Source organism: Aythya fuligula, chromosome 20 (genome assembly GCF_009819795.1).
Source record: "Aythya fuligula isolate bAytFul2 chromosome 20, bAytFul2.pri, whole genome shotgun sequence".
NCBI lineage: Eukaryota > Metazoa > Chordata > Aves > Anseriformes > Anatidae > Aythya > Aythya fuligula.
In genome coordinates, this window is record NC_045578.1 from 4,358,351 (window position 1) to 4,370,690 (window position 12,340).

Sequence of the window (12,340 nt, forward strand, 5' to 3'; positions counted from 1 at the left end):
TCAGACCTTTCTTTTCAGCAGCTTAAGCTACGCTTTCCTTATTGGTCTTTCAGCTAATTTTTGTCTTGGCTAAAGGAAGGCAGTGCTAATGTTCTGGATGAAGAAACACCAGTGCTTGATGGAGCATCCTAAATGTAACATGTTTATGGGTTACAGGGACTTTCCGCGGAGAGAAGGCATCTAACCTTAGAGGTGTCTTTAGTCCTTGCAGTCTGAAGTGTGATAAAACAAAGCAGGGGTAGAATTTGATGTCAGAAGTCCAAACTGGCAACAGGATGCATATTTTTAACACAGGGGTTAGCCTTGGATGCAGTTTGCTAAAGAAACCTAGGTTGTCTGGCTCTAGAGTGTCTTTCTGAGAGACATAGTCCAGTTAGCACACATTGTTTGGCTCGAGACTGTGAGAGATTCTCTGACCTGTGATACGCAGGTGCAGAGCTGATATTATAGGAGTCCCTCCAGAGTTTATGGTGAGCCTTGATTCCTTTCGTCCTGTCTGCTTCCTTACTTCATGTTACGTTATGCCGTGTTTTGAGCGCGTTTTTCCCCTGATCACTTCTCCCAGCAGGGAAAAGCAGTCTCCTCTGGAAGGGATGTGGGACCGTCTCACTTTGAGGTGAACTTTGAGGCGCATTGTGGTTCCCATGCATGCTTGGGCTGGGGTCGGATGAGTTAGCCAGGTCCCATGAACTATCACTCCCTGATCTGCAACACGCAGTGCCAAAGGAATGAGTTTGATGCGATGACTGTGGGGATGGGACACTGCGTTTTGGCTGCAGTGGGGAGTGGAGCATCTCCAGGAGGGTTTTTTCACCCAGGACAAAGCCCCAGCCCCTGGGGGCTCAGGTGCACTCAGCTGCCTTGGCAGGAAGGCTTGTGGACTCCTTCCCTTTAGGTCAGGGGCACTCATATACACCCACATCTTGCTGTGAGAGGTTTGTCCATACACGTTATTGATGCTACCTGCATGCCTGTTTTCTGGCGTTTTATTTGCTTTGGTGAATTTTACAGCCGGGCAGTGATGGCCAGCAGGGGAGCTGCCAGGAGGGAGGTTTGGTGCGGCACCAAGAAGCCCTGAGCACCACGCTGCCATCAGCATCATCTGGGAGTGCATCTTCTGCAGCTCACACACAGCAAGGCTTTAACAAACCAGTGCTGGATAGGGAAAATTCCTCCTCGTCGGGGTCATTTCAGTCTTCAGGCTATATTAGTAAAATGTCCTTGGTGTTTCTAAAAATAATAGATAATACATTTCTAGCAAAATGTGTTACCCCAAAAGCCAGCCTTTCCCTGCTAAACTTTCCTCTGACAGATAAAGATGGATTGAACACGGATCTCACAGCTCATGGTTGCCTATGAATAAATGATCATGATCTAATTCCATATGCTAACAGAGCACAGGCCTAACCAGCAAAATAGATCTTTGGCACTGTGAAAGAGCACAAATCCCCAGGCTGAGAGCAATTATGTATAAAATTAGTTAGTGGTGTGGGAGTGTGCATGTGTGAAATTTTAAATAAAACAATGTGAGTGATGTGAGCTGTTTAAGAATAGACCTGGGTGAATAATGGAGATTTTTTGGGTTTATTTGCCAAACCAAAAATTGGAAAGAAAAATGATTTGGGACAAACTGAAATGGAAATATTTAGGGTTTCTTTTTGACACAACATAATGACTAAAATATGGCTTTGGGTCAACCTAAATTATTTCATTTGACCCAAAGTGAACCAGTTAGTTTCACTAAGACTATTTAATCAGTTAATTTCATTTTTAATTTAGGTGAGTTTTGAAATAAATACCATTTTGAGACCAAAGACCGAAACGTCACTAAGAAACTGAAAATCAGTTAAAAAAATCTAGAGAAAGTACTGCAGAATTTTTTTGCAAAGTACACCCCATTTTTTTCCACTTGAAGCTATATACCAGATTTTATCTGGGTTCTCAAATAGTAGTTGTTATTCCAAAAGTACATTTTGTGGTAAATCTCCTTGTCACTCGGTTTTGCTCTTATATTTATTTATTTATTTATTATTACAGAGCCTTCAAAATCACAGAATTTCATGATAAAAGAAATATTTATTGCTTTTTGGGGAACAAAAAAGTCCCTTTCCTGTTTAAGAAGGTAGAAAAAAGTAGACATGAAAATTAAGTATGAATATTTTACAAGCAGAAAAAGATCAGATAGCAGTTCTCATAAGAAGGGAAATTTGAGCTGCTTTTTAAAGATAGCCAGTAAAGTTAAGGGTAAGGGTTATTAAAATAGATAGATATATATATTAAATGGAGAAAGAGAGATCACAAATGGAGAAATTTTGGCAGTGATAAGGGTCTCCTGGTAGGGACAATGAATTATCCGTAATGATGCTAAAATTGCAGAAATATTCTATAGATGTTCTGTTTCATATTGATAGGCAGCCTAATAATTTACAATTTATGAGTGAAACTAAAGCTTTGCATCCTGTAAAATCCTGACGTCAAAACTGTGGGAGAGAACAAAACATCGTTATTTGGTCAATGAGATCATCTTTAAACTTCTCTGAGCCTCCTTGGCCTGAGGCTCGTTACCTGTGAAGTGCTTTAATTACGTTCAGGGCCCTGCTCAGCGGCAGTGCTGTGGGGCTGGTCGGTGCTGGTGTTGAACATGGGGTCAGAGGAATTGTTTGTTGGAAGTGAGAGGCTCGTGGCGTTGGGTAGCTATCGGCCCCAGAGAGGGGGTGAGAGGACAGACGGCCTTGATGTGAAGCGATGGGAAGCGGAGGGATGTGGTGAGCTTGGCTTTTCCCCATCGGTTGCCTCAGCCGGATCCCAACCCCACTGCTATGTGGGACCCCAGCCACTGCGGCCCCTTCCCAACCACTGCCTTTGCCAAAAGGTGTAAATTCACAACGTATACAACGAGTAAATGCCATGGCAGTAAACAAAGACATTGTGGCAGCTGGGTCCCATGGATCTTGCGTTAAACAAAACCCGGGGTGCTTACCGTGGCGAGCAGGCCTTGCTCCAGCCTCGTGGGCTGGTTCTGCTGGCTGTGTGGTGGCCGGGCCTGCACCATCGTGTCAGGGTCCCATCCCTCCTGTAGCTCCCCCAACCTTTGATTCCCGTTTTTTCTTCAAACCAGAGGCTACCGGGCCACGCGAGCGCTCCTCCTCCTCTCCACGGTTGCTGTCAGCCCGTTGCCTTTCGCTTGCTCCAGCTCCGTTACAGAGCTAAAGACATGACTGATACCAAACAAGTACAATTAATAAAGTCTATCTAGCCAACATCTGACTCTCATTAGAGGAAACGTGTTGAAAAAACAGATCCCAGGTTGGCTGTGATTTATGGCTTGGGCCTGCTATCCTTCACAAGCACTGGCGAAAGCTTTTGCGAAGGGCCAGAACATAAACTACTTAGGGAAACTCAGTATCCATGTAAAAAGGCTGGAAGGGTCAAACCAGACAAATTAAAGAGGGGTGGAGATGCAAGCCCAGGCTGGCTGTCCCCCACCGAGGGCCACCTAGGTAGGCGCAGGGGGTCTGTCTTCGTATTTCTACTGTGGAATTTGACTTGAGATTTCTTCTGGTGCCTGCAAATATCACTGCTTGTTTTTTTCTTTTTTGGCTAGGCCGTATGCATGTGTGTGGGAACAAGTGGATGGAAGGGGCAGTGGTCCAGTGGTTTATCTTGAAGTGTCCAAGTACAACACCTCTGGTGGGTGTTTCATGCTGAGCCTGATAATGGGACTTGGACAGCCTGGGCATGGTGACAATGCTGTTGTCACCTGAGTGAAACACGTTGCTGCATCGCTGCTGGATCCTGGATGTCTTTGTCACTTCTCATTCCCTATCTGCTCACAGAGTTTACTGTAAAGTTAGCCATGCTTTCTGCTCCCCTCAGGAGCTTTGAGCTTCATTCTTTTCTCCTTGCAAAGAAACAGTTGCCTGGATTAATTTAGCTGACTTTACTGATGCTCTTCCAGATTTGTTCAGAGAATACTGAACAACATTTTCTCCAAACTGGACCTACTCAGCTTGTGTGTTACAGATTTGTAGCGCAGTATACTCCAAATCACCCCACTGCATTGCAGGGTTTGACTTTCTAGTAATGGCAAAATATGACCTTGAAAAAGCTGGCTGCAAAGGTTTTATTTGTTTAAACAAAGGCTTTGTGATTCCAGAATTCTCTCCCCTTTCATATGCTATAAACGACCTCCTCCGCCTCCTCTCTGAAATATGAATTCTGGAGTAATCTATCAAGAAAAAGAGAGACAGAGCCTTGATCCCTTGACTTCAGTTGAGCTGTGCAATTTATATCTACTGAGCATCTGGCTGTAGGGAAACCAAAAGCCCTTTTAATATTCTGCAGAGACTCTGGGTATACAAATGAGCGCGGGCTGTCAGGGCTGAGAAATGGGGCAGAGATGCCAAGAGGTTTCTTTGCCGTTTCGCAGAACTCTCTGACCTGTGGCCCCATGGTGAAAGTTGGCCTGATTTTTTTACTCACTTCAGTACCACTGTGATAATTATGCTGAAATCATTAGAGCCCTGTCGGTATAAAGCCGTTATCATGCCTTTTTGGTTAATCTCGATTTGAGTGAGGAGCTGGAAGACTTGTGGGGCTTTCAGCCTCGATCAGGCAAAATATGCACCTATTTAATCATGAAATTATGTTCATGCTGCTCAAGCAATGTGGAAATGCCAAGCGTAGCAAGCACCTGAAGGAAGACTTTCACCGTTGTCAGTCACTTGTCGCAGGAACACGTCCAGAGCCCGATGCCTGTTTGTGCAGAGCAGGAGGTGCCAGTTCTTAGCCTTTAATTGAAGACTGATCAAATGCAGCAGCCTATGGGTCAGAGTTAAATAGGTCACCACTGACACAAGGTATGTGACCTGCTATCTGCCAGCACGCTGAGTCTATCCCATCTCTGATATGTTACATCTTTCCTTTCCCTCCAGTTGTACTGCTTCACCCACGCGGCCAGAGGGGGGGAACAGGAGGGCAGGAAGGCAGAGGTGTGCTAGGACAGGGACAGCAAGATGTTCTGGAGACAGACTGGGTGTCACACGATATGCTGGTACAGTCTTACACTTATTATCTCAATTATTTATCCTCCCTGCTGGAATATTTCTAAAACAAATCCTACCATGTGTTTTAAGGTTGGGCTTCATAGAGTGAAATCACAACTCCTTTCTCAGAGTTTAGCTGGAAAAATACAAATCTGCCAGCTAGGAATCTGGGGGAAATAAACTGTGGTTCTGTGTAGCAACAAGTGATGGATTTCTGCAGATATGGATAGCGTCTGCTCTGGAGTTTCAGGTCAGAGAGCGTGTGTATTTGCCCCAACATTGTATTCACTGTCTGTGGAATAATGATGTGAGATTCTCAGGCTAGCTTTACTAAGGCAGAATGCTTTGACTTTGCAGTGCAAGCCCTTGGAACCACCAGCCATTAGGATTAGAAAGTAAATACTTAAGTGCATAGTAGTAAGGGAAGATAATTTGTTAGCTTGATTTGTCACCATCATCCTCAGACTTCTCTACAAGGACAAATAATGACCCCCAGATCTTGAAGCAGGCTGGTCCCTGGTGTGTTGCGAGCAAGCTTTGACTGTAGTTTCTGTATCAGAAGTACCAAGCATTTATCTCACTCTTCGTGTTTGTAAGCATTGTCCATCTGCCAGTTAGCTAGATAAATTACACAAGGATTTGTTGGCAGGACTCTTTTTCCTCAGTGAGAAGATTTTTTGCACTAGGACTTCCACTTACTGGATTAGTTAAATGTCTTTTGGGTTCAGGCTAAGTACTTTGGATGTGGATCCGGGTTTCCAGGTGCTTTGAGAAGGACAGGATCAGAGTTCTGTTATTTTGCTTATTTAAATCTAATGTCTTGTCCAGCAAATGCACATAAGAGTACTGCTTGAGATGCTCTTCAAGAGCAGAGGGGCTGCTGGACTGGTGTCCAGCAGAGATGATCAGAGCTTCTTCTCATCTGAGTTGGTTGATTCGCCCCTATGCAGAGGAGTAGTAAGAGTCTTTTTTTGTAAGCTGAGCTCTCCAAATAGAGTTTAACTTACCAATTCATCTCAAAATCTGCCCCAGAGATGGTTTTCAGACAGGTCAAGTTAGTCTCTCTGAAACCTATGGGGGTTATTAATATGTGCAAGCCAGCAGAAGGGAGACTAGGACTCCATATTTTATTTGCTCTGTAACACATCTGGTACGCCTTTTGGCTCTTGGGAGCTCTGGATTTATTCAGTCTTATCTTTCGATGGGGATGAGCAAGATCAAAAGCATGAAGCCGGTTACAAACAGAACATAATTCCCCATTTTGCACACCACAAGCAGATGCAGACCAAACCAGCCTCGTCCACTTCCTTCCCCGGGGACAGTGCGCCTGTGGCACTCGTGTATTCACAGGCCAGTTCAGGCCAAAATTATTGATCCCCAAAATTGATTGCAGAGAATAAAAATAAACAAATGCTGTTAGTCCGAAGACGGTCTGTGTCAGTCTTGACCTGCGAGGAAAGCCCTCGATCGCAGTGTGCCCAAACCATCACACGCTTTGTTTGCGAAAGGTAAGGCCCCACCAGATGGAGGCTGCGTGTCTGCCTCCTTTGGGAAGGTGCACAGCTCCCCGTGGAGATTTTCTGTGCCCCCAGGGGGTCAAGGAGAGAATTTCTTTGGAAGGTTTCTGCAGTGGGTGATTGGATGCTGTCAGTACTCAGACTATCTGCTCGGGCTGTAAATCACTGAAGGGGAACAGCCAAACTTCCTGGCCCTCCGAGCCACGTATTAAAATCGTTGCGTGGCTGAGAGCCATCGGCGCATACCATGTGCTTCATAAACTGGAAAGTGTTTGTGGGTGAAGATTTGAGAGGTTCCTCAGGGGTCCTCATGCAAAAGGGGACACTTGTTAGGGATGAGAACTGAGTCCCAGGTGTCCTGGGGATGTTGGTTCACCCACTGCTCTCCATCGGTAGGTACTGGGCTTACACAAATCCCCAGTGCACCCTCAGCCTGAGCCACACCTGCATGGTTTGTTAGTGGCTCAAGACTTAGGGGTCAATCTCCCCAGCCCTATGGAAATACCAGGCATAAATCCTGCATCAGTGGTCATCACTGTGAGCTGGCCCTGGTCCTCAAGGAGCCCAGAAATGCACCCAGGGATTCTCCTCTGTGGGACATGAGCTGTGTCCCACGATGTGTCTCCTGAGTAAGGCTGGTTTGTTCTCTGTAAGACTTCACGCTGCGAGTCATTTTCCCTTTTTAAAAACCATTGCACTTGAGCAGTTGTGATAGGTGAGCGGGCCGGGCTGGAACGCTTCTCTGCGAGCTGGGAACAGGCCGTTCAACACGGCTGTGACGTGCTGGGAAAGTGCTTGTTGATTAAATCTCTGCTCAGGGCTTTATCCTCCTTCACTCACTTTAAAACTGCTGAAATGAAAACAGAGGCAAAGCAGCAGGCCTCCTGTTTAGATAAGTGATGTCCTTTGTACCAAGCAATCATTTTAAACTGCACTCAGAGCCCATTAAGCTAACGTTTGTTCTCGGTAAGGCATCCTGTCAAGACCCCTTTGGTGCTTGCTGCCGATCTGTTGCTTCTATGCGGCAAAGTGAGATGGAAACCACTTCGTGCTGCAGGTCTGCTCTGCGTCAGCCCTGGGGTCACTTTTGTTTTTTCTCGCTGTTGCTGGGACTGATGATTTGTTGTGGGAGTGGTTACAGGGCCTGGGGATGGAGCAGGGCTCCGCAGAGACGGGCGTTCTGTGCATTCATTGCTCTCTTCGGGATTTGACCAGGATTGAGAGCAGAGGAGAGAAAGAGCACCGAGCTAAGTGGGAGCAGCAGCTGTGCAGCCCGGGGTCTGCGAGGTGGTACGTGCCACGCCAGCTTGTACCAGTGACAGACCATGTCTCTGCTGGTGACAGCTGGTCGTGCTGGTTGGCACCAGGAAAAGTCTTAAAACTAAAATTCTCTTTGCCTACCTTCTACCTGTTGGGAACTTGATTTCACACTGCACCACCGAATGTCCCCGAACAACATTCATAATGTGGCTGTGGCTGCTTACCTGCATAATAATGTAGAATGTTTATTCCACCCCCCACCCCCAATAACTTATTATCTTGAAGCACTTTCCTGTGTGCCTTGGATCAAAAAGGGATCAGGGCCCGCAGAGTGAAAGCCGTGGATTAGAATGCGAAGTACACAGAGATTTTACATCATTCTGTTTTGTTCTTTCCAGAATGCATGAACTGTACGAGACTAGCAGATATGACCGAGAGGCTAAACACGCTTGAGGCCAAGGTAAGGATTTTATTGCCTTTATTCTTCTGTTTGGCAAAATTTTCCAAGCGTTGCCAGTGAAAAAGTTGAGTCAGCAGCCCTGGAGAGGGGAGGTGTCTGTCAGTCTGCACAGCAAGCAGGGACAGCAGAGCTCAGCTGGTGTGACACCAAGTGGTGCACAAGGAGAGAGCTGCTCATCTCCTTTGCTCAGCTCAGCTCTTGGGATTAATAACCAGGGAGGCAGCTCGTGCTGTTTCCATTTGCTTTGCAGCAAGTGCTCCATGTGTCTGCCTCAAACAAGCCCAAAGGGAGGTGCCTGGGTGGTGCAGGACAAAACACTTGAAGCAGATACAGGCACTCAGCCCCGTCTGTACTGCTGGCGGCTGGTGAAAGATGGGTCTGCGTGAGCATTAATTCAGCTCCTCCTGAATAGCACTCAGGTTTTGCTCCAGGAACAGCGGGCGGATGGAGCTGTGTGATAAATGTCTTGCTTTCAGCTGCTTGATACCACGGGGACATAAAGCAGCGATTCCCCTGGCTCGGGAAAGAAGCAGACTCCAGTTCTGGTCTTGCTCACTCCAATGCCTTGTGGAACCTTACCCTTGTAGGGCACAAAACAGAGCAGTAAGGGCATGCAGATTTTTCTAAGGACAGTTGTTCAGCCAGCTGTTCAATTCTTATCCATTCCTGTGTTTTTATCCCTCTTCTGAAGGATGGGAAGCTTTTGTGCATACTTCAGTGGAGAAAAATATTAAGTGCAGACCTTCACTTTGTTGTGTTTTTTTGTTGTTGTTCTTTTTTTTTTTCTTTTTTTCTTTTTTCTTTTTTTTTTTTTTTTTTCCTGCAAATTGTTGTAATTTCTACCTACTGGGATTCAGATGACTTGTTCCAATCTAGTAACAAAAAAGCTGAGCTGGTCCCCTTTGATCTGTGATGTCCCTGTGCCAGCCCAGTCCTGGCTGTTAGATGCGATGCTTTGGTTGCTTTAAGCAAGTGCTGCTCTTATTATTCATTAACATATGGCTATCAGTGACATAAAAGAATTTGGGGAGAAACCTTTGGTGGGGGGAGGTTGGATGTGTGGTGATTTTGAGGCCAGTGCATGAGATTCTGGTAATTTGGGAATTGTCTGAGCTGAAATGAAGTGAGCAACGTTGTCTGGAACTTCCTCAAAGCCTTCGCAGTTATATTTCACTTCGGGGAAAATGAAAGGGGAGGGGGGATGAAGATGTGGGGAATTCTGTATTGTTCGAGTGGAAACAACTGTTGTAGTGCAAAGGACAAAGACGAGCTGGGCTGTTTCTCGGAGCAGCAGGACCTGGCAGGTGGGTGTTCTTTGGCAGCGGCGAGCTGGAGGCGTTCAGAGAGCAGAGAGGGGCTGGTGACCGACCTCTGCGTGTAGTCTCGAGTCCAAGTAAGACATGGACCAGCCTCAGAGAGATGTAAATCAGCCCTCCCATGCTCAGCCTGTAGCCAGCTTTACCTTCCTTCGCTTTCCAGGACTTTCTGTATTTGACTCCCTGGAAATTCATAAAAGTCCTGACATCAGAGCACCTGCGCTCTGCTGGCTTGTGCTGCTCAGCACTTGTGCTGCTCAGCACTTGTGCCGCGTAACAAAGCCTAAAAGGCAAAGGCCAGCCTCAGCCAGGGCCCTGGCAGGACTTGGCGGAGGAAGAGGCAGCTCCCACCTGCCCAAACCCCCCTTGAGAAGTCTTTGACTGCCAATGAAAGTGCCCCCAGGTCAGTGGGTTTGTTATGCAGGTAGGCAGCTGGTTTAAAACAGGTGATTTTAGGTTCTTGTCACCTAAAAGCAATCCGCTTTCTGGAGTGGGCACCACCTGCCTGATGCCCGTGGTATTTGGGAAGTGCTGCCTGCTCGACTTGTGCATGGGAGCTCTAGTGAAGGCAGCAACATGACCTAGGGCACTTGTGCAGCAACTGGCATTTGTCCCCTGGCTGGCAAACCTGGCGTGCTGGTCTCTAGGAAATGCTTTGGGTGTTGGCAGCCACCATGCTGCCACCCGCCCTGTGTTCAGGAGGGAGCACCGAGCTGGCAGCCAACAAGCGCTGTGTCGACAGCTGAAGGCTCTGCAGTCCTGCAAACCCTTTGACATGAGGATCAGCGAGGCAAATGTGTGCAAAGCCCAGTGCCAAGATGTTACCAGCTGGACTTGTGAAGGGTTTAGGTACTGGCTTCGTCCCAGCCATGGACGAGCAAAGAGCACCTTAGAGTCACAGAGTCACAAAATACCCCGAATTGAAAGGGACCCACAAGGATCATCGAGTCCAACTCCTTCTCCCTGCCTCCCTGAGCACTTTGGATGACTCAGACTCACAGGTTGCAGAGTGACAGGCTCCTGCCAGAAGGACCTCATGAATACCGTGGCCCTCCAAGTCTCCAGGTAGCTGGAAGTCTGCAGAATCACGGACATGATCAGCTGGTGGAGCCTGAGCTCAGCAGACGAGGAGCACCTCAGCGGTGTTGATCAGCTCCATCAGCTGTCTTGGGCATGGTGCATCGTGTCTGTGTGTTTTAGTGCAGCAGCACGCTGCAGTCCCGGACACCTCGTAATGCTAAGCAAGTGCTGCTGCTTGGGGCTTGTCTGGCTTGCAGAAGGAGTGCTTCATGCTCTATTTTAGCCATGCTAAATGTGAGCATTTGTGAGTGACACCTCGTCCTCAAAGAAGTTTAAAAAGTTACAGCTTGGAAAGCTTGTGTTTCTGATTTGACCTTTCTCTAGCTAATTATATTCATTGATTTTTTTACCCAGTACCGAAGGCAAGGAAAACACCTTAGCTCTGGGGAGCTAATGAGGCAATTTGTGTTGTTGCTGTGATGGGTTTCCTTCTGACCCTGCTGTGCTCCCACAGAGACCCAAGCTGGGAGCAAAGCTCATCAAGAGGTTTACTTTTATGGAGGGCAATGAGTTGTCTGTTTGTATTGTGGTGTGTAAAATCATGTATCTGCTAGGAGAGTATATTCTGCAGCACAGCCTAGCAAGGATGTTGTTCATCTTCGCCCTTCTACTTTGTTTGATAAGCTGTGGGTGCTGTGCAAAAACTGGTGGCGTGTAGCAGTTAAAAGCAGAGTGGAGCAACATTATATGAGCACAGAGGCTGTGCACAGGAGAAATGTGCTGATTCACTCTTTCTTCCATGTTAATTTAAGTTCAGTTTGATCTACACAGCCATGTAGTGACCTCAGTTGTTGTAATGCAGTAAGTGCCAGCACCCTTGAAAAAGGTGCTTACATTCATTTAGTATTGCTTCTATTCCTGCTCTGGGTTTTGGAGAAAGATGCCTGTTTTGAAACAACTGATGCTCAATAATGTCAGGACCTGAAGATGCCTGAGTAGAAGCCATATGAGCAGCCACAGAGTATTTCTATGATATGGAAGGTTCACATTCAGAGAAAGACATTTCCTTCTAATTCTTACATTTCCTAGGTGGGAAACAGCCAGTTCGGGGCCAGGATTTCCTTCCACAGCCTTCTTTCTCTCCTTGCTTTTACAGCAAGGTAAGAGTACAAGTGGGAGGAGAAAACACAAAGATGGATTCTTGGTTTTTGCTGTTTTGTTTGTTTTTTTGTTTTTTTTGTTCTGTTTTGTTTTTTGCCTGTTGGCCCGTTTGCACTTGTATTGCAGTAAGTAGAAGGAAGTCCATGGTATCTGAATACGCCGTCAGTGAAAGTGGCCACAGGATACCCGGAGGATAGCTGCCCCCTGAAAGCTTTCAGTTCTGAAGGGATGCAGAAATGTCTTACTGGGTATGAGAAAATACAGAGCTCCTTTGCTGTGCACGGGCTGTGGCTGGAATACCCTGTGTGGGAAACTTGGAGATAATCTCTGGATTATTTATGACAATCCCAAATGGACGGGGAGTCTGCATTCCAGCGGTGTGAGGGGGGGACTTGCAACTGCAGAGTGTAAATCAGAAAAGGTCACCCATGGATGACTTTGCTGCTTTTGCCCTTTTGAATTTCAACCCGGAATTTAATAGATAGGAATATAATAGGAATTTAATGCTGCTTTAATAGAGCAGGCTAGGCACAAGTGAAAAACAGGCTCTTCTTCACACCT

General features: G+C 46.6%; 1 protein-coding gene across 4 annotated transcripts in view; it reads left to right on the forward strand.

Moving 5' to 3' along the window:
- The window catches only part of COL26A1 (collagen type XXVI alpha 1 chain), a 172,144-nt gene that overhangs the window by 119,420 nt on the left and 40,384 nt on the right, over nt 1–12,340 (forward strand). For all 4 annotated transcript variants that reach the window (XM_032200920.1, XM_032200922.1, XM_032200924.1 and 1 more), the window contains exon 4: nt 8,221–8,282. In XM_032200920.1, coding sequence (XP_032056811.1) covers nt 8,221–8,282 — 62 coding nt within the window. The remainder of the gene's footprint in view (nt 1–8,220; nt 8,283–12,340) is intronic.